At 38.4% G+C, this 27,040-nt stretch overlaps 1 protein-coding gene across 1 annotated transcript in view; it reads left to right on the forward strand.

Annotated features, from left to right (window-relative positions):
* LOC137427337 (uncharacterized) overlaps nucleotides 1-27,040 on the forward strand; it is a 385,725-nt gene that overhangs the window by 103,254 nt on the left and 255,431 nt on the right. The window contains exons 6-7 of the mRNA XM_078777386.1: nucleotides 6,228-7,203; nucleotides 11,811-11,921. Of these exons, the coding sequence (XP_078633512.1) occupies nucleotides 6,228-7,203; nucleotides 11,811-11,921 (1,087 nt within the window). The remainder of the gene's footprint in view (nucleotides 1-6,227; nucleotides 7,204-11,810; nucleotides 11,922-27,040) is intronic.

The following is a 27,040-nucleotide window of genomic DNA, read 5'->3' on the forward strand; positions in this document are numbered from 1 at the left end:
GATTTAAAATATATTCGTGAGGAGAGGAAGAGTTGTGGAGATTTGAGATTTAAAATATATTCGTGAGGAGAGGTGGAGATTTGGGATTTAAAATATATTCGTGAGGAGAGGAAGAGTTGTGGAGATTTGGGATTTAAAATATATTCGTGAGTCGAGGAAGAGTTGTGGAGATTTGAGATTTAAAATATATTCGTGAGTCGAGGAAGGGTTGTGGAGATTTGGGATTTAAAATATATTCGTGAGGAGAGGAAGAGTTGTGGAGATTTCGGGGTTTTTTTGTATTCAGAATGAGAATCGAGGCTCGTGTAAGACTGAACACATTGAATATGAAAACATGCACACTGCACAGACACATAAAACTTGCAATTAAGGGAGTGGCAGACAAGAACGAGAGAGACAGAAGCACTCGAGCACAACAACAGAAGAGAACAGGGTGCCGGTAGATCTGTGGAAGGGGGAGGGCTGGGGGGGGGGGGGGAGGGAGGGGTACATGGTAGGTCTTCAAAGCAAATGGACACTTCTTGGAATTTCAGGAAAGAGATTGGGGATTGAAAGAGGTGGATTTGGGGTGTTTTAACGGGGGTAGAAAAGATCAAGGTTTTGGATGGGGGAAGATAAGAGATGGTGGTGAACAGCTGTTTTAAAGACCTGGAGGGAGGAGTGAGATTGAAGAGAGTGTTGGACTTTGTTCCACAGGCGGTAGAAAAGGAATGAAAGAGTGAAGGTGAGCAGAGAGTCTTGATTTTGGTAGTTTCACCAGAAGAGGGTTGCTGGAAGATCTTGTGTGTCCTGCAGGAATATTTGGGGTGGGTGGGGGGGAGAGACAGAGCACAGACAGAACAGGAGGTGAAAGGCCCTCAGAATCAGCTTAATCGTGGAAGATTCCAATGCTTCTGAATGCTTTAGTTTCAACCGCGTGAAGCCGAGCTGGGTGTGAGGCAGGAGCACCAGCCCAGAGGGAAGACTAGCATTCCATTGAGCTGCGGATGAAAGCCTTGTATGTGGTGAGGAGCTCAGGTGTGCCAAGGAAGGACTTCGCACCACGGCGAATGCACCAAAGCGACTGGCTTTGGAGGCCAGCTTGGAAATGTGGTTTTCCCAAGAAAGATCATGGCAGATTGTGAGACCCAAGACATTGAGTGACAGAACGTCTTGAAGAGGATTGTTGAGAAAGTAGATGGGAGGGTTGTCTAGACTGTCTTTTTGAAGAGACAAAGTGAGAGTGTGAGATTTGTCAGGATTGAAAGACATGTTCCACTTGTTTGACCAGTCTGTGATTTTGTCCAGGTCTGCAGAGAGTGAGCAGGCTGCAGATTGCCGATCTGAGATATGAGGAATGGTGTGGCAGAGTGTGGAGTCATCAGCAAAGAGATAGGGAGGATTTTCAAGATAGTCAGAGAGGTCATTGATGAAGACCAGAAAAGCACAGGGCTCAGAACACTACCTTGGGGAACTCCAGCCTGAACTGGAAGGGGAGATGAGAGAAATCCATTCAGGGCCACACGTTGACTACGACCAGAGAGGAAGTCTGCAAGCCATGCGTGGAGGTTTTCCTGGATACCATACGAGGAGAGTTTGGTGAGCAGGGCGGTGTACCAGACCGTATCGAAGGCACGAGATATGTCAAGGGAGACAGCTCTGATTTCTTGTTTGGCATGAAGGACCTCCATCCATTGTTGAGACAACAGAAGCAGCATGCCCAGAGGAGAATGACCTGGTCTGAATCCAAATTGATGATCCGAGATCATTGGAGAAGAGGAAGGATTTGATGTCCAAAGCGTTGATGGATTCCATGACTTTACTGATAAGAGGGATCAGGCTGATTGGTCTGTCATTGCAAGGATCTTTTTTTTTCTTTTTTTTTGTATACTGAATCGAGGCTTGTGAAAGAGCTAACATTTACTTCACAAACAAATCAACCAGACAAACCAAATATGTAAAAAGAGGGAGCGGAAGACAAGATGGGGAGAGAAGGGGAAGCACACAAACACAACATTTGAGAGCAGGGAGATGGCAGGGAGATTTTTGCACCTTTCTTGTGTAAAGCGGGAATGTTGGCTAATTTCCAAGCAGATGGCAGATGACCTTGTGCAAAAGAGAGTGTGAAGGGAATTGAGAGAGGGTGTGAAAGAGTGGCAGAGCAGGATTTTAGGACCAGTGAGCTGATGCCGTCAGGTCCAGTTGCAGAATCAGTCGAGGTTTGGCAGAAACTTCTCCACCTTGTCAGGAGAGAAGGACACAGAGTCCAGGTGCTGCTGGGTTCGACTGGGTAAGGTCGGTACAGAGAAATTGGTTTGGGACATGATGAATACGGGATGAATGTGTTTCTTAGGGAAGCTTATAAAAATAAAAATAACCACCTTTAGAGGCCATTTTTCCCTGCAAAGCGGGGGTTGGCCTTTTTCGGGAACCGTGGTTGTTGTTGTTTTTTGGTCCCCTTTTTGAAGCAATGTTTTACGGCCGGATGCCCTTCCTGACGCCAACCCTTTTTGCCGCCTTTAACGACAAACAGGGAATTACCATTGAACTGGTACTCAATTAGCCGACCTCGGAAGGATTGCAGGCTGAGTCAACCCCCCTGGCGTTAATTAAGCGATCGACCGGGATTCGAACCCAGGATCCTAGGATCCTAATCTGGCACCCTAGCCGCTAGCCCAACACCAGGGATTCTTAGGGAAGCTTCAAATATGTAAATGACGTGATGGAATTTTAAAATAAAATTTGAAGAAGACAAAGACGTTTTGGTCACAAATATACATACATAACCACATACGTTTGTTCCATTGAATAAACAAAAGATATCATTGGAACCTGACTACGTTGATTAATTACATACCAGTGAAACCAGACCGAGTAAGTATTAATTTAATACCATTGAAACCTGACTGAGTCCATCTATGAAATACATACTATTGGAATATGAATGAATGAATGAATATATTACAGACATACTATGTTGACCTCAAAAATAGTTGGTGGTTGAATTCAGTAAGCTGATATTAATATCCTATTCAAATTTCAAGTCAATCGGATGAAAATTGACGATTTTAGATATTTGAAAAAAGTGGTTGACCTTTGGCCTATGTTGACCTAAAAAATAAATAGGATCTGTCTGACTACCAACTCTACCATTTCATGAAGTTTCGTGAAGATCAGTTTAAATGATCATGGAAGACAGGTAATCCAAGAAAAGTAAAGGAAGATGAGATGGAGTGAAGGAAGTGAAGAAGATGTGGAGTGAAAGAAACAAAACAAATGTCCGAAGAAAGAGTCAAAAGCACCTTTATGAACCTCGATGACGATATGTTCGTCGGACTCCATAAAGCCTTTGTACGACCTTGTTTGGAATATGCTCGCTCTGTGGGGTCTGAGAAGTTAAAATATATTGCTTCTTTCGGAAATATACAAAGGAGAACAACAAGATTTTTTCCACATCCCTCAAAAGCCTTATTTATGATGAGACTTCGGAAAACTGAATCTTTCAACTCGAGTCTATCGAGGTGCACCTGAGTGCATAGACGTGGAGACCTTTAAGATGCTCAATAAACGTGACAAAGTGAAGATTAGCTGCAGCCTGATGCTCCCTTTAAAAGAAGATACTCTAGCAAACTGCCAACTGTGTCAGTTTCTTGTATAACTTCAGCCATGATCTTTCTTGGTCAAATGACACTTCTAAGTGGGCCTCCAAAGCCAGCGGTCAACTGGGCATCCTCAGCTTTGCCTTGAGAGGTCTCCTTTGCAGTGAAAAGACATGCCACAGGATTGGGGATAGTTCACGTTTCCAGCCGCTTGGTTAGCTATGCACTCATTTTTGCAATGATGCTGTTACACAGTTCGAATTCCATCAGTGCGTGACTGGAACCACATCACATTGTTGTGAAAGGTAACTGAATCTACCTTTGGTCCCAATGACCTGAAAATCAGATGCAATGCCATCTCGCCATCTCTTCTTTGTGCCATAGCTAAGCCTCTTCTCAAGTTCTTCAAACACCTGTTTTGGCATCCGCTGAGCCCATGTGGCCAAAATGACCAAGCCAACGTGGATGTGTTTCTTCAACTGGTGATACTTGATCACTCCGTGGATGGTCCTCACGCAATGATTATGGAAAGGTTTCAGGCGCCTCACATGTTCTGCTTTGATGGTCCATGCCTCGTAACCATAAACCAGAACTATTTAGACCACATCATGACACACAGCTTGCTTGGTTGCTGCAGACAGATTGCTCTTCTGAAAAATGGACTTTTTCAAACTCCAAAGGCTCTTGCAATTTTAGCAATGCTGTGCAACACTTACTTTCTTCGCGTACCGCTATTTGTGATGTTGCTTCCAAAGTATGTGAAAGCCTCAACTATTTCTATTGAGCCGCCTTCAAGCTGCACTTTTGTGACATCATCACCTTCCGAATGTATGTTCTCCTGTTGTCGGACAAGTTGTCCGACAACAAAACCTTGGTTATACAGATGTATGAAGGAGGTTTTGGGGTTTGAGTGGTATTTGGGTATGCAGGCAAATGTTAAAATCCCACAATTCTGCCCATTTATCTGTTGCTGAACGTTTTGAATTTTGGGATTTGCCGATTATTCTTCCTTTCCTGTGCAAATACGCTCATTGAATTTCCAAAGAAACTTCACTTTCCTGCCGTGTTCAAACTATCTAATGATACAAATGGTGTTCTTTTAAATCACTAATACAGGTGATTCAGTACCACTTGCCAGTGTAATGAACTGAATTCCCACGGACATGTTCCAGAGGAATGATGTTGTTCCATCCGATTTTCTTGAAAGTGGTTTCTTATTTATTACCTGAAAGTTATTGATGTGGGGAAACTGTCTGCATATCAGCATACCTGTGGCATGGATTACATCTGAGCACAAATACTCCTTCATGCACATCCCCTGCGCTTGTGTGTAAGGCCTTCTCACCATTGAATGTCTTCATCATAAAGTTGCAGAACACGCCCAGATTTTACATAAATACCTAAACTTTTCAATGTTTCATACGTGGCAAAATCAACATTCACATCAACATGTAATACAATTGCAGTATTGCCTTAAGACATGCAATTTTGTATTTTGGGGGGTCATAGGGTGCGCGTTCGTGTGTGGTGAAAGTTTAAAGTACTGCAACTGATTTAAGCAAAATATAAGACCTCAAGCACAGAGGTACTTCACATGTCGGTACTGTGTGGGATCAAAGTACTCGGAGAGGATTAAACCTGAGGAAGAGTGGTACGTTTCCCTCCTCTCTATAGGTTCACCCACCATGTACACCAGGGTGGAGCTTATTTTTGAACTTTTGAAATATGATCTTCTTACCCTCTCAATTTGTTCCTATATATGAAATAAAAATTCAGGCAAAATATGAGCACAATTGAACAATATTTAGGTGTAGCTCAATTATGGTAAAGTTTCTGATACCCCAAAGCTGCGGCCGCCGTTTTATTTCGCATACTACTGATAAAATAGATTAATTCTGTTGATAAATTAAGAACCCAATTTTAACTACTAAGTAAATTGACACTCTCTCCTATCATCATACACACAACATGCAATCATTGTGGTAAAATTAATTACTGGGAACACAGATAAAACCTTTAAGTTATAAAACTCTGTGCTCCATTAAATAAATAATACAGTAGTAATATGTACATTGTACATACACAATATCTGTTATAATAAAAGAGTAAAACGTTCTTTGAGCTAGAGTCTGCTAGACAATAAATGCTAAAATGAGATGTAGCGCTGACCTGGGAACGCTTATCACCATCGTATCTAAGAGTAAACACTATACATAGGTGTATCACAGAACACTATTTGAAAATAAAAACGAAGTTATCACAGGCTTTGCAGAGAATCACAGACACAATGGGTGTATAAACATGGTATAATATTATCACAGATTATAGAAGCATAATATCATTGTGGTTCAACTGGTTCATATCTATTATCCAACCAATCATCCAAATCCCATTGTTTTGCTGATAAATTGATAATGCAAATTTTCCATGAATTTATATTCCAGACATGTTCAGACTTGTTTACTGTTTGGACTCAATGGACTGACTTTGCTGACTAAGCAACAGCTGCAACACTGTTGCAGCAGTATGTTTGTGTAATTGCTTGAGGCATTGTGCTCACTGCTCAGTTATTAATAGAACTGTTTGAATTTTCTTGATTCTTAATTTCTTAATGCTATGTTATATTTCTTTCAGATTCATATCTGATTGAAAATGTCATCTGTGGAAAAAGCAACAAGATCTCAAACCAAGTTGTATCTCCTTGGCGACTCTGTGACTGAATTAAGTGGCAGCAAGTTGCCATCATTGCGTATGGCTCTTGGATTCTTCCTACATCACCATCTCGATCTGAAGGAGACCGTAAGACAATCGTCGGATGTTACCATCACGGAAATAGCTAACTTTTGGAAGAAAGCTAGAATCCCGATGAGAGCTCATCAAAACTGCCAAACCAAGCTTGAGCAGACATTTGAAGAATGGCGTCTTCTGAAAAAGAACAAAGCGCGAACGTCACCAACTCAACTCGCGAGAGAGTCGGCTTTTGTTTCCAGGCTTGAAGACCTTTTTGATGTCGCTCACGCTGATGCTCTGACCAATACGTCAGTATTACAAGAAGACAAGGATTTATTGTTAGCCCAGCGAGAAAAGGGAAGAAGGGGGTCGCTGGCTGGAGTAGATGTAAAGCTTGCTGTGAAGGAGAAAACGGCATCCAAAAGAGAGGAGGAAATGCTTGCCAGGCGACAGCGAATGGAGCAAATGAAACAGTTAGCAGCTTCTACAGCTGAACTGATTTCATCTGGTTCTGAATCTGAAAACAGCTCAGCAGAGGATAGTGAAAAGATGGAAACTGGGGACAATACAAGTGAGGGAGCTGCTGGAGGCATCACATTTCAGACACAAAAAAGAAAGAGGGCGCGAAAAACTGTTGTTACTGAAGAACTCGCAGCCGCTCTAGATCGCACAAAAGTGTCAGACCGCAAAGCCGTTCATCACAAGTGTACATTGTACACTCAAGATGGCTGTGAGAAGGATTCCTGTCATGTGCAGCCGGAATCGGAACAGCAGACTGTGCTCGTGTGTGGAATGAAGGTTGAGGAGACGGAGGGATTTCCCGAGATTCTGCAGATAAAAATAGAGGATGTGAATTCCTTTGGTCTGGAGGAGGAGCAAAGTGACCAGCCGAATGGTGAGTTTTGTGATTGACATCACTTCTGATGACATCTGTGTTTGTTTCATACGCTTTTTTTTGTATACTTGATGGAGGCTCCTGAAAGATCTAGAGCAGAATGGAAGGGAATATAATGGAAAGAGGAAACAACAGCAGAGTGTAAGTGAGAGTGAGATGAAGTGGAGGGGACAAGGACACATGGGGGCGAACAAGCTGCACAGAAGTTGAAGGAAACACCGGAAGAAGAAGAGGAAGAGGAAGGGGAAAGTGTGGATAATGAAACCAATCAACGAACAAACGAAAAGAGGTGAGGTGAGATAGAGTGAGGTGATAGAGGAAGAGAGGATATGTGAAAGAGGAAGAGGTGAAAAGAGGTGAGGTGGGAGGGGAGAAAAAATCACAATGACTTGGAAAAAGGGAATGCTTTGGAATGGAATCGGTTTGGGTGGAAAAGATCATGGTTGGATGGAGGATGATCTGAGATTGTGATGAACAGCTGTTTTGAAGACTTGGAGGGAAGAATGAAATTGAAGAGAATGTGGAAGTTGTTTCCACAGGTGGTTAAAAAATGGGAATGAAAGAGTGAAGGTGAACAGTTTTCCTGTATTTTGGGAGTTTCACCAGAAGGGGGTTGCTGGTGGACGTGTTTCCTGCAGAACTGCAGAAACCTGGGGAAGGGGCGCAATGCATGGAAAGACAAGACCAGAAATTGGACAGGATAAGAAAGAGACACTAACCTGTCTGTGCAGTGAATGTGATAGGCCCATAGACTCAGCTTCATCACGGAAGATTCCAACTATCTCGAGGCCGTGGTTCCACAGCGTCCAGCTGGGCACGAGTTAGTGTATTTTGAGCCATGGTTCTACCCTCCAATGTGAGACAATCCACTCGTGAGGCCAACTCTGCTCACTGAAACGGTCGTGTGGTGAATTTCGGAAAACGATAACATTGTGGTGAATTATTCACGCATTATTTGCATTCGTCTCCGCTCAATGCTTGTATGGTATACAATTATTGGAGATAGTTATTCTCAAACAATCTTGTGTCGCCCGTTTGGGAGTCCGAGTCCATTACAATTTACATGTTTTAAAACCCAATTGATATCTCTCGCCTGCCACTGGAGGAAACAACCAATCGACTCTCACCTCGTCAATCATCCCCAGTTGTTACTATCACTGGATAGTTCATCAACACAAGGCCCTTCTCGTCAAAAATGGCTGAATAAAGCAACCAAGAAAAGCTGTGCAACATAAGGTTGTTGCCGTTTCAAGCTCTACCCGAATTTTTGCATGGTGGCAGGCATTTCTAAGTTGCACAAGCATGAAAGACGTACCGCAACAAGCTCACATCTGCCACTGCTAATCACTTATTGGCGAATTGTCTGCCACTGTTTGCTGTATTGTTAACACCAGCGTGGCTCGGCATGCTCAGCACGCCTCACCACACGTCGCTTCAGAGGGATAGGCATCTTTGTCCATGCCTGCTTTCTCGGGGAGTAAGGGATGACGAGAATGGTGGAGGGGGGTTGCGGTGGATGGTGCTGGGGGGAATGTGTTTCTTAGGTTCGCTTTAAATATATGAACAACATGATGGAATTGTTAAAATAAAATTTGAAGAAGACAAAGACGTTTTGGTCACAAATATACATACATAACCACATATAGTGGGGCGGCTTAGCCCAAATATTCAAAAGAATTGTGCATTTTGTGATACAAGCACCAAATTTGGCACAAATGTACATTAATATGTTGCGAACATTTTCAGATATTGGGCCACTTGAAATTCCGTAATTTTTTTTTTCAAATTTTTTAAAATTTCGTAATTTCAAATTTTTCGTGTGACACCGTCACAATTTCGGTCTTCGAGGCCGGCCGATAGGCAAAGTGTGACCGGAAGGGACGAGGTTCTCCTGACCACGTGGCCCTCGATCTGGGAAGCGAGAGGCGTTCCATTAGTGGACGCGCCCCTCACGCCCGACTTTTGGGCGGCCCCGGCAGGCCGTTTGTTTTGACGTTCCGTGACAGGCCCCGCACCCCCACCTCCGGGCCGACCGGAAGCTTGTGCTGAGTACATCATACCTGAACAACTCAGTGAGGCAGAACACAGCAGTGCACACCAGGGTGACCCCTTCAGTGCATAAACCAATTAACCTGTCCACTGCAGGGCATATAGAAATGAAGTTATTTTCTGCATATAATAATAATATAAGTTCAGTTCTATATAACAATTTCTGTTATCACCACTACCACTACAACTACCACTACTACAAGCTTTGTCTGGAATTTTGTGGACTAACAGACAAACAAACAGACATACAGACAAGCTGGGATCAAAACATTACCTCCTTCCACCATTGAGTGTAGAGGTAAACATCATGGAAATTATATCATGCCCTAGATTTAATTCATGCTTACCCGTGTATTTGCTTCACTGGTTCACAAGGTCTTTTGCATACATGTAATTCAGACTCTCGTCTTCATTGCTGACCACACAATGTTCGCAACATATTAATGTACATTTGTGCCAAATTTGGTGCTTGTATCACAAAATGCACAATTCTTTTGAATATTTGGGCTAAGCCGCCCCACTATATCGGCCGGCCTCGAAGACCGAAATTGTGACGGTGTCACCCGAAAAATTTGAAATTACGAAATTTGAAAAAATTTGAAAAAAAAAATTACGGAATTTCAAGTGGCCCAATATCTGAAAATGTTCGCAACATATTAATGTACATTTGTGCCAAATTTGGTGCTTGTATCACAAAATGCACAACAGGTTTGCTATGCTGCTACACTAATACGTTTGCTCCATTAAATAAAAAAAAGTTATCATTGAAACTTGAATATGTCTATCAATTACATACTATTGAAACCTGACTACGTTGATTAATTTCACATCATTGAAACCACAATGAGTACGTTTATTAATTACATCCCATTCAAACCTGACTACGTCTATTAATTACATACTATTGAAATATGAGTCCATCTTTTAATCTCATACCATTGAAACCTGACTATTTTGATTAATTACATACCATTAAAACCTGACTGAGTACGTCTATTCAATACATACTATTGGAATACGAGTACAGTACGTCCATTAATTACATGCTATTGAAACATGATTACATGGGTCTTCTGGGTCTTTGGGGTGTTTTGGGTCTTTGGGGTGTTTTGGGTCTTTGGGGTGTTTTGGGTCTTTGGGGTGTTTTGGGTCTTTGGGGTGTTTTGGGTCTTTGGGGTGTTTTGGGTCTTTGGGGTGTTTTGGGTCTTTGGGGTGTTTTGGGTCTTTGGGGTGTTTTGGGTCTTTGGGGTGTTTTGGGTCTTTGGAGTCTTCCGGGGTCTTGGTGGTCTTCAGGATCTTGGGGGACTTACTTAAAGGTTCGTCAAAGATCTGAGGTGTTTCAGCAGTCTAAAGGGTTAAAAGGTATATTCCAACAGTTGCCGACATAATAAAGAGTTCATGGACTGTGTTTGGGTGTTATTTATTTTGAAGAAGAAGAAGACGTTTCGGTCACAAAAAGCAAACAAACATAACCATATGCGTTTGCTCTAGTCCAGTATAATAAGATTCATCCATGGAATGGTGACACATCGATGAATTAATGGTGCACACATTGATTTAAAGGTATGGTTCAAGACGTGTGTGCATAACTCCTCGGTACCTTACCAGTCCAGTCCTTCGATACAATTTGTCATCAACGCATGATTTTTCCAAACCACTCCACAATTCTCCACTTTCTGACTCATTTGAATCGTTTTGAACGATTTGAATCTCCCCTTATCATATACTCACATGTCATGGCTTTGGCCAATTAATTCCATTTTCTGCATTTGTCAACATGTTAACCTGCCACAGTCTGCCATTTAGTTTTACACTCTGCCAAACCTGATTCTTTCGAGGTAAAAAATCAACCAGTCACATGTTGGATCGATATATATATATATATATATATATATATATATATACATATACGTAGTGTGTTCAAAAAGTATCCGACCTTTATTTTTCGTGCGTAAAAAAAAAAAGAAGCTAGGGAGCCGTTGATTGGTGCACGTATGTAGGCGATCCTAATGCGCACGCGTGAATTTTTTCCCACCTGCAGAAGCTGTCATTCGACGGCAGACCGCCGATGAGTGAGGACATGTAAGCGAGCGCCGTCGGATTTTCGTTTTTGACAAAATGACCGAAAAACTTGAACAACGCTACTGCATCAAATTTTGTGTTTTTTGGCCTCGGGGATTTTGCCTCGGGATATATATGAAAAACCTCGATTTTGCCTTCACATGTATCTTGCCTTCTCTATTTTGTTGGTTGTGATTTTGGGTGGTGCTGAAATTCCCACTGAAGTTGTTGTCTGGTGGGAAGCATCTTGTAACATCGAGACAGTTTATTCAGAATGTAATGCTTTGATATCGTAATGTTTTCACCTGACACCAATCCCGAGGGAAATGTTTTATTTTCTCTCCAAGGAAGATTTTAATGTTTTGATAGAGATTTTAATGATTAAAAAAAAAATTCCCTGATTTTGATGTAATATTTATTTATCTATTTTAAGAGTTTGAAAACAGCTCTGCATGTAACACAAGATGCCTGCATTTATTTAAATTACTTTTTTCCAGATTTATTTGTGAAAGTGGAAGTGAAAACTGAGCACGACATTGATGTTCACCTGGATCGACCCAAACCCAATGATGCCGAAGCGTCTTTCCTCGAGAACCATCCCCATGAAGGTTTCTGTCAATGTCTATACATTTTGATTCAAACAGTTTGATGATGAACTCTGGTGTGAAGAAATAAAAACACGATGTTATGATTTAATTGCTTCAAGAAATAACCACATGGTAAATCAATTTCTCAAACATCAATTATCCCCTTGATTATTATATAAAATATTTTAACCAACAATAATATACCTTGTTGTATCCTATTATCCTTAATTTGTACAATCATCAATTCTGATTTTAATTAGACACCTTTTATTGGCATCTGTGGAACTTTGTCCAAAACGGGGGTTTGTGGATTGGGTCCCGCCCGGCCGTCCACAACCATATCTCGCAGATGTATGGACCGATTTTGTTCATACTTGCACAAAGACGACACATCATGGTGTTCATATGCACATCATTTTGTTTCGCGTTGCGATCAAAGATGGCCGACTAGTGGCCATTTTAGGTGTGAAAACCCAATATTGAACACGTCCTCAACCATTTATTGGACATGCATTTACCTATCTTGTTCAAACTTGACACACACAAAACGAATGATGTGTTACATATGCACATCATTTTATTTCGAGATTTGACCCAAGATGGCTGATTTGTGGTCATTGTGTTGCTTAAATGTGTCTCCAACCATTTATATATATATATATATATATATATATATATATAATATTATATATATATATATATATATATATATTTATATATATATATATTGTATGCAAGATCGAGGATCGTGTTAGAGCTAACATTGATCACAAAAAGACAAACTGACACAAAAAAACATATGATCAAGGGAGCGGGAGACAAGATGGGGAGAGAGGGAAGCACTCAAGTGCAACAGCAGAGAACAGGGACATCGGGAGATGTGTGAGAGGGAGAGGGTTTGGGGGGAGGAGGCATGGGAAGGGGGGTGGGAGAGGTATAAAACGTATGGACACTGCTTGGACTTCCACGAAAGAAGTTGGTATTTCATAAAAGTGGATCTGGGGTGAATTAACTGGGGTAGAAAAGCGAAAGCGAAAAACCATGAAAAAAAAAAAACCATGAAATCAAAAAAGTGAAAGGGGATTTTACCTCAGGACAGGTTTCACATCGATCGGTGAAGCGTTTTCGGAGAAAGGGTTTTTTTTAATATCAGCTTTCAAGCTAATATGGCTGCCAAACCATGTGGAATATGACATCACAAATGCACACACTGCGTATTTTAGAGTATGGGATCACATTCATGTTGATTGGATAATGTTTGTTTTGCTATCTAAGATGGCTACCAAACCACAAGATCAACAATATAATCATTCTCAAACTACATGCAACAATGGTGTTGGATGCCATTTTCAAAATTTCGCATCGATAGGGTAAGGTGTTTCAGAGATATAATTATTTAATATTGTACACCGTTCCTTTCCTATACCATCTCCAGGCATTGCAAAACGTCATTGCCGGGCACCGAAGGGGGCTCGGCAGTGACGCACGCTGAAAGGGAGTACTCGGTTTTCACTCTGGTTGTTTTCTTTCTTTCTTTCTTTCTTGTTTGTTTGTTTTCTTGTTGGACACGACTCCTTTCCTATGCCATCTCCAGGCATTGCAAAACGTCATTGCCGGACACCGAAGCTGGGCTCGGTAGTGACGCACGCTGAAAGGGAGTACCATATTTTCCGGTGTATCAAGCACGGTTTTTTACCGAAGGGAAAACCCTAAAAAAGGGGGTGCGGTTGATACACAGTAACAGAAAAATTTGTGCATTGAAAAACTGTCATATCAACGGGACGTAATCTTTATATTACTTTGGGGTTGCAGGGATACAATGATGAATGATCGTCAATTACGTTACTAAGGTAGGTTCAACGCCGATTACTGCTGCCAGTCAAAATACAAGAAAGTTTGAAGTTTGTAATATTTGATTTTTCTATGCGTGTTTGTGAAAATGTGTACTTTCACTCGTCCTCTTCGAATGACAGGTCACATCGTGAATAGAGTGTGCTAAATAAAGACAGGATTAAGTCATAAAACAAAAGCGTCACCATGGTAAACAGGATGTTTTGCATGGGACATTATGACGTACCTATTGTCTAACCAACATTATGGCCACATAAAAATAAAAAGTCGTTGAGCGTCCTTTTTTCTCAAAAGTTTGGGTAGGGGGGGAGGTTTTTATTTTTAATTTTTTATATTTTTTATATTTTTTTCCTACTTTCCATTGAGTTTTGTTGACATGGAAAAATATGAAATAAAGACTCCTTTCTCCTCAAAATGATTTTATTTCTTCATTCATCGGGTTCCATCCTGTAATCCTTGGCCGTGTCTGCAGCCAACACAAATTTGAGAAATGAGCCAAGAGTCTTTGTCACATCAGAAACTTTGCAAGCTGGTGAAACTTTTGTCATGTCGGTTTTACTGGGGCCGGCGAATACTTTGACAAAAGTACCGCGTGTATCGTCAGGCAATGGCTCCCTATCCCCATCATACTTGCCGTCTGAGAACTCTGCATAGAAGTCCGAGATTGTAACATCCATCTCGATATTGCACACAAACCAGTCCTTCACCGTCTTGGAAGAGCCCTCACGGGCTATTGATGCGATCACAATAGGCATTTCAAGCCGATTCTAGCACGAATCAATACAGATTTCAGCGGGAGAAATCTCACACAATAGCCGCCATGAATGGCCAACGTAAAATGGGTGAAGTTGCCCGAGGCACTTGCGACGCTCTGCGCAGCACGCACTGCGCACGCGGTGCAGAACGGCGCCAAATTTGAATGTGAAAAGATCGTTTTTTATGATCTTTTTCAAAATAAAAAAAGTTTCGGGTCCGGGTGTGTTTCGTAGGGTTGGGCGGGGACGATCAACAACTCTTTTTTTTTTTATCTGGCCTAACCTATTGAAGTCGGCTTTGATACCGCCGCATGGGCTGGGCGAATGTATAAAACGGAGAGGTCAACGGGGAGTTTCACCATTCGTTCTGTCCTGTTCGAGCTATCAAGACCAAGCTTCACCATTCGGTTCTATCCTTACCAAGACCACGAGATGGCACCGCGATCATTCACAGCAGCTTTCAAGCTCCGTGCTTGCAGGTTTGCAGAAGAGTTTAGTAATCGGGCGGCCGGCCGACACTTCGGAATCGACGAGTCCGTCATTAGACGCTGGCGGACTAACAAGCAGACACGAGACGATGCCGAAGAAGAAGAAGAAGGCGATGAGGGGCAAAGCAGCCCAGTGGCCGGCCTTGGAGGAGAGACTGCTAATGTGGGTGAGAGAGAAGCGAGCCGAGGGACACGCCATCGCGACACTAGCGTTGCGACTCCAGGCCCGACTCATCGCCAGGGAAACAGGGGTCGATGACTTCACGGCCAGTACGTCTTGGGCATACAGGTTCATGGGTCGTCATGGCCTTTCCATTCGCCGGTGAACCCACATCGCACAGAGTCTCCCTGATGACATAGCAGAGAAGACTGCTAATTTTCAGAAGTTCGTGATCAAGTTCCGCAAGCAGCACGACTTTCCCCTAAGCCGCATCGGCAACGCAGATCAGACGCCGCTGACCTTCGATGTGCCTCGAGGGACCACCATCTCAGCCAAAGGTGACAAGTCAGTGTCCATCACTACAACGGGTCATGAGAAAGATCGTTTTACGGTTATGCTAGCGTGCACTGCTGATGGGAGAAAGCTGCTGCCGTATATCATCTTCAAGAGGAAGACGCTACCAAAGGATAAATTTCCTCCAGGTGTAATCGTTTGTGCCCAGGCCAAGGGGTGGATGGACCAAGTGCTGGTAGATGACTGGCTCCGCATCGTGTGGGGGACACGAGTTGGTGGGCTTTAGCGGCGACGGAGCATGCTCGTCCTCGACGCCTTCCGTTGTCACAAGACAGAGGAGACCAAGTCAACGCTGAGGGGGCTCAACACTGATCTGGTGATGATCCCGGGTGGCATGACGTCGCTGCTGCAGCCGCTAGACGTTTCAGTCAACAAGCCGTTCAAAGACGGTCTGCGGTGCTGTTGGTCGGAGTGGAAGCTGTCGGGGGACAAGACCTTCACCAAGACTGAGAGGATGAGGAAGGTGGACCTCCCGACGATCTGTAGCTGGATACTGAAGGTCTGGGAGGAGTTGCCGGCAGCCATCATCGAGCGGGCCTTCATCAAGTGCTGCATATCTAATGCCGTTGATGGCACTCAAGATGACATCATCTGGGAGGATGAAGTGGCAGTGACCGACGATGGAGAAGAGGATAACGACGACGATGATCTCGCCTACGCAGACTCCGATGATGATCTTCGTAATGTCTTCCCTGAAGAAACAGATGACGAGGACTTCTTCGGATTTTAGAGCCTAAACCCAACGGCCCTTTTCCGACGATGGAGAAGAGGATAACGACGATGAGGATCTCGCCTACCCCGACTCGGATTGGACTGAAGAAACGGATGACGAGGACTTCTTCGGATTTTAGAGACTAAACCCAACGGCCCTTTTCAGGGCCCCACATTGGCAAGAAAGAATAATTATAATGTTTTTTAAATTCTCTTTCAACTCATTTCATGTATTTTCACTCTTTCTGTCTTCAGTTTCTCTTTCCTTTCATCATATTTCGCTTTCCATTTTATTTATTTATTCTCTTCTGTTTTTTTTAATTTCCCTGATTTTTTTTTTTTCCCCCCCCCTCGAAAATCGGATTTTTTTATTATTATTTTTTGAAGTCGAAAATCGGGGGTGCGGTTGATATACGGGTGCGGTTGATACACCAGAAAATAGTTGATACACCAGTTTTCACTCTGGTTGTTTGTTGTACACCGCACCTTTCCTATGCCATCTCCAGGCATTGCAAATCGTCATTGCCGGGCACCGAAGAGGGCTCGGCAGTGACGCACGCTGAAAGGGAGTACTCAGTTTTCACTCTGGTTGTTTGTTTTTTACTTTCTTGTTTGTTTTCTTGTTTGTTTGTCTTGACGATATCTCAGCCATCCTTTGAGCTCGGAAGCTGAAATGGCACAGTAGTGATCAAATCCTTTGGCAAAAACGTTATTTTTTGTTTTTTGAATAATCAATTAATTGAGGAGTTATTTAATTATTAGCGATTAATTAAGTACTTATTTAATTAATCAAATTTCCTTTCTCTTCTGACAATTAACTCAGGCACCTTTTGAGTTAGGAAGTTGATATTTGGACATGCCAATGACCAGGTGATTTGGCTGCAAAGGCTATTTTTGATTTATTAAGGAATCAATTAATCGATTCATTATTTAATTATTCGATTAATGACTAAAAAATTTTTTTTTTAAAGTTACAGATTCTGATGAAATGGTGGTGGTTTATGTGTTCTCTGACCGAATTGATTAATAATTTAATTTTTTAATGATTATTATTATTATTTTTTCCATTATTAATAATATTTTAATTTTCTTTCTCATTTGGCCAATATCTCAGGCACCTTTTGAGCTCGGAAGCTAATATTTGGACATGAGTGACCAAGTGATGTGAGTAGTGTATATATGTTGCTTCTGGGACACTCATTTTCCCATTGACTTACATGTTAATTTTCCTCTTAACCTCATTGCCCATTAACACCTCTATTTCTCCCACCCTAATCTTTATGAACCTTTTGTCTATAGTACCTATCCTTAATGTTGTTCATTAGACCACTCAAACACTACAAATATTTGTTTTCCCTTATAGACCTATAATCCTTCTTCTACATATCATCTGGCAGATTATCTTTGACCCACTCAAACATCGACCCATTCACTTGCATGTTAATTTTCCTCTCGCCTCTTTACGAACCTTTTAGCCTTTTGACACCTATCCTTAATGTTGTTCATTAGACCACTCAAACAATGATTCCCCCTTGGTCTTATGGTACTCTTACTATCAATGATCCCGAGTAGACCACTCAAACAATGATCCTACAAATATTTGTTTATGTGTGGGAAATAATTTAATTCTCTTGCCACTCCCTTCACCATCTAATATATTAACAAAAAAGATGTTTGAGTTTGGTTCTTTATTAAGATATTTTAACTGAGCTAAGATAAAATGGTAAACCTCCCTCAATGTTCTTGTTTGAGTGCCTCCAGTGCCACATACCATTTTTAAATTAAAGTATATATTTTCCTGACAACCATCAAAGTTTTCCGTCCACTCAAAAATATTTCCATCTTTTTTACCCAATTCACCGGTATTTAAATGAATTCTCTTATTTGTTTTGTAAAAATTTTTACCAGTTGTCTTTTCAATTATACCTATTTGATATTTTTCACATTCGTTATGTTTACCATTTATATACCAAGGTTGATTACACCTCCACTCTTTAGTCTGGTTGGTACTTGGTTCTATCATTTATATAATAGTAAAAAGGCGGCGGTAGCCCGTTAAAATCCCTAACCCCCCCTTTTTAACTTATCACTTATATACTTATATAACCATAAGGGAGACTATCAATTCCATTTTCTAAAATAAACCTCATCATCAAAAGCCCCCAATGCTTTCTTATTCACCTCTTCTGAATATAATTACCTTCGCAAAAGCGGAAGGTTATGTTTTGATCGCTGTGTATTTATTTGTCTGTGTGTGTGTGTGTGTGTGTGTGTGTGTGTGTGTGTGTGTGTGTGTGTGTGTGTGTGTGTGTGTGTGTGTGTGTGTGTGTGTGTGTGTGTGTGTGTGTGTGTGTGTGTGTGTGTGTGTGTGTGTGTGTGTGTGTGTGTGTGTGTGTGTGTGTGTGTGTGTGTGTGTGTTATTCGCATAACTCAAAAAGTATTCAACCGAATTGCATGAAATTTGGTGGGATGATTGGTTATTATACGGGACACATTTGATTAGATTTTGGGAGCAATCGGGTCAAAGGTCAAGGTCAAGGTCACGAAAAGGTCAAAACTGTTCACTGTTCTGTTCCCTACACTCCCATGCCAAGTACAGAACAGTAGCTGCGGCGAAGGTATGCGCTCTACCGAGTGCCCGTTCTAGTTTATGTTTAACTTCTTATTCCATTAATCTTTCTAAACTCTTCTTTCTTTGTTGTTAAACAGTTATAATAATCCTTAAAGTTTATTGTTTCTTTAATAACATTTTTCTTTACACCTTTTAACTTCTTATCAGTCTTTTCAACGTTATTCACAATGTATTTAAAAGCATAAGCCTTAGACCTCAATCCCACAAATTCACTCATGACATTTCCTCCCAATTCATCCTTGAACTTTCCAATCACCTTTTTATTTTTAGAAGAGAACAACTCACTCTCTGGACTGTAATTACTAGTGTCATAGATATTAATGTCCTTTTTCATGTCTGAACAAACATCATCAGTATTGATTTGCAAAATAAAACTATCTGTATCCATATAAAGTAGATTAACATCATTTTGATATTTCTTCCTCAAGTTATTATAAAAGTAATCATACATTAATGACTTTGATAAATCAAGAATTGATGTTCCAATATAAATAGGTTTGTCCATTTCAATACTCTCTTTAATCAAATGGATCGCACAAAAGTTCTCAGTAAAGACCTCAGCTCTAGTAAAACTCGGTCTATTAATTAATTTTGATGCTTGTTTCCAAGATGTTGATAGTCTGATATTTTGTCTTTTCCTCACATTTTCCATGGTCTTACCAAAGACCGCATTATTCATCAATTTATAAAAGTCTTTCTCAAAATCTGTTTTTGACTCTGTTCTTCTTTGTGTATTAAAATCAATGTACCCCTTTAACCAATGACTTTGATTGAACTTTAGAACCCTATGGATCTTCTCTACTCTTAGACCTTTTGATAAATATTGTCGCAAATTTCTTTGGTGTAGAACATAATTTTTCTTGTTATATAATGTAGTAAGTAATGTTTCTGTTGATTCACCTATATTAAATGATTGTTGATAATCACTTAACCACTCCTTCTTTGGACTTTCCTTTTCACAAGCAAATTGGAGATCTTTGTGTAGGTTATGAAGTTCCTCTGGATATTTCAAATCGACCTCAAAATAATAACCAACCTTTGAATCATCCAATTCTTTTTGTGTAGAGATACATACATCTTATAAAACCTTTTTGTAATCTTTTTCCTTTACCCATCTAAGTTTTCCATAAGGAAGAGCCTGAGACATTGCCCAGCCATACAGGTTGTTCGCATCATAATACATCAAGTCGGAGCTCTCTACCGAAGGATCATAATTTGGAATGTACTTGTTATTTCCTTTAGCATATCTCTTTGAACAGACTTGTGAAATTCCTCTTCTCTTTGCCTTTTCAATCATCAAAAGCATATCAACATTGGTTATCAAAATCCAAAGCTTGTTTTGTCATTTTCAACATCGCACTCCAGGCCAATCCAGGTGCTGTGTAGTAGTGAGCAGGATCCAATCAATATCCAGTGCGACAAACAGATCTAAAGGCTTCAAATACATCGGCCAATAAAAGCACATCAGTTTTGAGATACAAATCGTGATACTCGCCAAGATTCTTGATGTTATATTTTTCCCAAACATTTTGTGCATGTACATAATCTTTATCAGATATATGACTGTTGTTTAATTTGTTATATAAATTTTCTTTTGAAGGAAGTTGTGTTTCATTGAATCTCTCAAATGAGTCCATATAGTCATAGGGGTAAATTCCCTTTTGTGTTAGAAAATCTTTATCTAAAAAATACTCTGAAAGACATGGAAACTCTTTTAGATTTTGAACCAAGTTAGCCAATGGACTTGCCATGAATTTAAATGTATCAAGAAATCTGATATGAGTAATAGGAGATGTGTGAATTGTTTTTGTGAATGAAATGTATTTCTGATCCATGTTTGGAATTGCTGAAATGTGTCCAGATGTCTTTGAAAGTTCATTAATAAATAGATGTGTATCATAATGAGCATTGTTATGAAGAAAAATAGGAATGAAAGAGGGGAGTTGATAATTAATATTACAACTTTGATGAGCCAGACCTCTATATTTACCAGTGAGATGACAATGGTCTCTAACCTTTAGACCTTTACCAATTTTCTTCTCACAAATATGACAGGCAACCTTTGGCTGTCTAAATTCTCTTTTTTCTTTACTTGTTAAGGACATTGGTTTATTGGTTTCTCTCATTAACTTGGTTAATCGGACACAGTCTTTTTCTAGTCGTTTCACAAACTCCTCTGGGGAATTTGAGCCTCTATACACCTCTAACTTGTTATATTCATCACCAACGGATGATTTGATACAATAACAAAAACCACAAGGAGTATGTTTTTGATATTTATTTGTGTATGATTCTTTTGGATCTGGAGAAGCAGTATCAATTTTTTCTAAAATACTTTCAAAATCAGCATATATAACAAATGGATGTTTTATTGTTTTCTTTTCATCTTTGAATGTGATCTTTGAGCCTTTTTTAGGCATGTTGATTACCGTTGATTTATGTTCACCACAATAATTTGAATGTTTATCTAATCTTTCTTGTGTATGGAAGAAGTTAAGACAACGCATACAAATATATATTTTATTTGTTCTTTTACATACTCGTGGTTTTATTAATTTAGCAATATCTTTGATGTATGTATAATGTGAATTTTCCTCTGAATTAAAATATAGAAGTTTAATATGAGTTTGTTTACAATTGTCAGAAAGCTTTAAAACCTGAATGCTGTTTGTTTCTGTTCGACCATAAACATTAACTGATAAATTATTCAACTTTTCAAATTTAGGAATATCATTTAAAGTCATCGGAAACTTTAGATCTTTCGTATTTAATGTATTCTCATATTTTTTATAATGAGATACTCTTTCATCATGAAAATGTGGAGCATGTAAGTGTGCTAGAATAGACCAGAGAAAACATTTATTGTCTATTTTTGATATTGATAACTGCTTTTCTATTTTTGATAACACTGGGTAAATCAATGTAAGAAGAAGCTTTTAGAGGATCTGATTTAAGAATATGAATGTCTATGTGAATAATTTTTCCTATATTGAATCCACTTCCTACGATTGAATTATCCACATCTTGCTCTTGTTTAATAAGTTAATCATAGACTCCTGATGTTTTAAAATCTTGATATGAAGATATAAAGTGTGGCTCAGTTCTCATGTATGGTGTATCTATAACTCCTTCGTCCTTTGTCATTTCTAATTTTACTCCCATATAAAATTTAAGTGGTTTCATTTCTTTTCGTGTTTTTTCAATCAATGTTTGAACAGCAGGTTTAACTATTTCTACAGCAACAACTATAGACTCTGGTTCAGGAGGTTTGAAGTTAAAGACTCATTTTAATATGTCCTTTGAATGTGCCATCAGAGTTTTTAGTTGTGATAAAATTTGATAAATGTTGATTTGTTTTAAGATGTATTTCGAAGCCTTTCTTGAGGATATTTTTATTACAGGCAGAACAGTGTTTTGTTTCCTTCTGAATCGGAGATAGTAGGTGAAGTAGATTAAATGTGTGTGTTAGTTTTAAGGTGTCTTTTGTATTGTTTATATTCTTGTTCACAAACGTCGCAATACGTTGCTTTGATCATATTTATATAGCAAAATTATACTTAAAGTAAAACATCTTTTTAGAGGCTTTTTTAAAGATGAAACTGTGCTTAAAGTAAAACACTTATAGAAGAAAGTGCCTTTTTACAGGCTTTTTATATATGAAACTATACTTAAACTAAAACACTTTTTCACTCAGAATCATCTGAGTCATAACTATCACATGAATACTCAGAATCATACTCAGTCATCAATAAAGCTACTCTCATAACTATCATTTGAGCACAAACTATTACCATCATAACTACCATCTGAGTTCAATGAAATACTATCATCACCATCGTCCGAGTTCAATAAAATAGTAAAATCTTCACTGCTGTAATGACTCATATTTAATTAGCAGGAAAAATATTCCCATCAATATCTATATATACTTTCTTTCATTAACAGATTCAATCTCTACATTTTTAATATCAAAAGTTGTCTTTAAATAATCTAACTATCATAGAATGAAATGACATTTCACCAGAAATATTGACATCATTCATTTTACTTAGATCTACACCCTTTGGATTATTAAAGAAAATACAAATGTCTCCTCTATAATTATTAATGGTCTTATCATTCATTTTCAAAGTATCGCGATCGATCACTTTTTCAAGCTTTGAATAAATTGCCAGGAGTAGAGGAGAAACTTTTGTTAGATTTACTTCAATGGATGTCTTTCCATTCATAGTTAGAGCTCTTCCTTTAAATGAAATAGAGGGGCTCATGTTATTTTTCATAACTGGTTTTACCCAAAAATGTCCATATTTATCTTTGTTCAATTTAACATCTTTGACATATTTTTCTATATCTTCCACCAAAGTAGAGATTGATTGAAATTTGTCTTTTGTGCTTTGAAACATTGTATTTATTAACGAATAAACTTGCGTTTAGTTTAAGGAAAAATTTACTATATAAACATGATAGAAGGATATTTAGAATTTCCCGACTCTCCATATGATAAATTAGAGAATTGTCCGGCTTGTGATAGAATAGGGCTTAATAATGAGGGTTCATATAAACAATGTATTTTCTGTGATTTAATTTTAATTAATGATAATAAAATTTAAAAAAATATTTATAACTTTTAAATTAGAACCAAAAATGAATTACTTTACAAGATTAATAAGAGAGATGAATGTTAAGTATTGTGATGATAATACACCATTTCTTTCAAGGGAAGAGACTATTTGTATTGAGGAAATGTATAAGGGTTTAATGATATTTATTATTCAAAATAATTTTGATGGAAATGTTAATACAAGATACTATATAAATAAAATAATGAATTATTTTGAAATTAAACCCGAACTCAGGATAAAATATAGAGTTTCTAAAATAGCTCAAAAAAAGTTGGATGACTTGTTTTCCAAATATATAAATGAATGATTTTTTACCCGTTTGGGAAAATAAGATAAAATTTAATAACCATAAAAACATTCCAAATTCATTGAGATGTCTAATAGTTGGTTCAAGCGGATGTGGAAAAACCTGTTTGCTTTTAAAGATGCTCCTTACCCCCAACTTTTTCGATTATGATAATTTAATAATTTTTTCGAAGTCAAGTTTTCAACCCGAGTATCAACTACTATCACAAGGTTTTGATGCGGGTCTTAAAAAGGAAGACATTATCGGTTTATTTAAACTTCAAAACAAACTAAATGATTACAACATTGAGGATATGATACAACTATTTTGTGATACACAGAAATCAAAATCAAAACCCATAACTTGTATTCTCAGTGATAATACGGATGATATACCTTCACCTCAAGATTTAGATAAATCAAAAAAGAACCTCGTTATCTTTGATGATTGTGTTAATGAGAGAAACCAAACAGTAATGGATAGCTACTATACAAGAGGGAGACATTCTTCTTGTAATTGTATTTATCTTAGTCAGTCATATTTTCAACTCCCTCGGCACTCAATAAGAAACAATGCCAATACTTTTATTTTATTTCAGTTAAATTCAATAGATGTAAATAATTTTTGGAGAGATAATTGCTCTATGTTATGTAGTAAAAAAGAATTTGAAAATTATATGAAACACACGATTGGAAAATATAAATGTATTGTTGTGAAACAAGATGAGATACTAACTGATATTTTACACACATAAATGACAACTATTATTATTAATCTTGTGGGTAAATCTGCTTCAGGAAAGAACTTTCATAAATCTAAACTCTTGAATAGTAAAAATGAAAAGATTGTAAGTTGTTTTTTTAAACACGCTATGATTCGTTTTGTAAGTACTACAACCAGAGCAATGCGACCAGAAGTAGAAGGGAAAGATTATTACTACATTTCAATGGAGAAACATATGCGATTGAGGAACGAAGGTCAAATATTTGAGGAGGTCTCTCTTTGTTCTACAAAATATTCACATTGTAAGAGTGAGTTAAATAAAGTAAAATCTAACGGTGTTGGGATTTTAGAAACGAATCCTGAAGGAATGAGACAAATTATTAAACATTTGTGTGGTGTTGGAGTTAAGATTTTATCATTCGGTTTTGATATCAATGAGGAGACAACGCAAACATATGAAAAGCAGAGATACAAGTATTAGTGAAGAAGAAATAACAACTCGTATTAATACCAATAAAGAATTTGATGAAATATTTAAAGAAAAGGATTTATTTCAACACATTTACTATAATCACAAAGAAAAGGAAAATTTTCCCATTGACCTTTACAATTCATTAAATGATATTTTTCAATAAATAAATACAGAAGATGCATACCGAAGAAAGAGCAAGAAAGTTTCAAAAACATCAAGAGTTGGTTTCAAAAGTTGTAAAGCAACAGGAAGAGATAAAGAAGAAACGGAGACAGAAACTAACTGGTGAAGAAGCCTTTGAAAGAAAACAAGAGAAATTTTTTAAACCACTTTTAAAAACTCAACAAACGATTTCACCTACAGTTCCCACAGTAGAATGTACTCCAAAAAACTTCAAATGCTCAAAGATTTTAGTCAAATGACGGCGCAAGAACTTGGAGAATTAGAATAAAGATTATTTCTGATGATGAAGGATTATTTCGGAAACTTGAGGAGGTAAATCAACCACCTAATTATGTTGTGGAAGCTCTTCAAAACAATGAATATTCGGCGGGTTCAAAAACCAGAGCAGGTCTCATTCCAACAGAAGAACCAGCACAGTTCCATCTTGTGAAGGAAAAGTTATTGATATTTAATAATAAATTGGTGTTCTTAAGTTTTGCTCAACCAAATGTTGAATTAACTCCAAGATTAATGTTTCTTCTAACAAACTCCGGATTCAGCGGTTCAAAATATTTTGATGAACCACTTGATATATTAAAATGCGGAAGATAGGGTATATATTGATTTACTAAACTCACTTGATTATGGAGTTTCTGTTGCCGGTAAAAGTAAGAAGAATGAGAAGGAGAAACATATTATTGATGCTTTAAGTAAGCTTGGTTCGGGTGTTAGCTTTCTTCCAAATGACCCATCACAATTAGTTAATAGGTTATTATTGTTGTTAGGTAGTAAGAAGGCTGGAAACAACAATTGTTTTAATGAAGCATCCGCCATTTTAGATCAGTTGATGAATATGAAAATAATTAATAAATGTCAATACAAAGATATTTTATTAGATATTAAATAAGATGAGAAGCACAATTCTTAGTTTTAATTTCACAACGAGTGATTACACAGCTTCATTCCCTTACCCACTACAACTTGACCCCACAAAAGAATATGAGGCTTCTTTGTTGTCAATGGAGACTTACAATACACTTTTTAATATCACAGAGAAAAACAACAAGTTTAGTTATAATCCAGGAAGTGGGTACAAAACTATAACAGTTTCACCCGGAGCTTACGAGATTTCTCAAATATCTTCTGAAGTCTCTCGCCTTATGAAAGAAAAAGGTGATGAACCAAAAAATATTGTAATAGATATTCAAAAACACTTCAAAATCAACTATTAAACTTAAAAATAATTATAACGTTGATTTCACGATTGAAAAATCGTTTAGAGAGCTATTGGGTTTCTCTTCAAAAAAGTTGAAACTAACGGAACGTTTTACAGTGATAATGTCATTCAAATATCCTCCGGTATAAATTCAGTATTAATTCATTGTGATTTGATTGATGGTGCTTATAACGATGGAATAAGAACAAATACAATATTTTCATTCAGCGCATACTCAACCCCGATTGGTTATAAATTTAATATGGAACCAAAAAATCTTGTCTATTTACCTGTGTCAGGAAAAACCATATACAGAGTAAATTTTAGGATAACCGATCAAGATAATCGTATGATCTCCTTTAATGAAGAAATTATATCCATCAGAATTCACCTACGTGAAGTTTTTCAATAAATAAATAATGGTTATTGTGAGAAAACACGAGTTGGGAAAATGTAAAGTAATTACAGGGGATGGGATGTTCCTTTCACCATACTATAAGGGTGAAGGTATGTTTCTTGGTAGAGGATACTATAAACCAAAGAGACAGCGGGGTGTGGGACATCAATTTAGAAATAAAGGAGATGGGATAATTGATACTCTAATGGGTATTGGTTCAACCATTCTTAAACATAAAGACCTAATTGGTTCAACTGCTTCTGCCGTGGGCTCAGTTGCGGGTGCTATAAAGAGTATAAAAGATGCTCAAA

Source organism: Myxine glutinosa, chromosome 5, assembly GCF_964187855.1.
Source record: "Myxine glutinosa chromosome 5, kmMyxGlut1.1, whole genome shotgun sequence".
NCBI lineage: Eukaryota > Metazoa > Chordata > Myxini > Myxiniformes > Myxinidae > Myxine > Myxine glutinosa.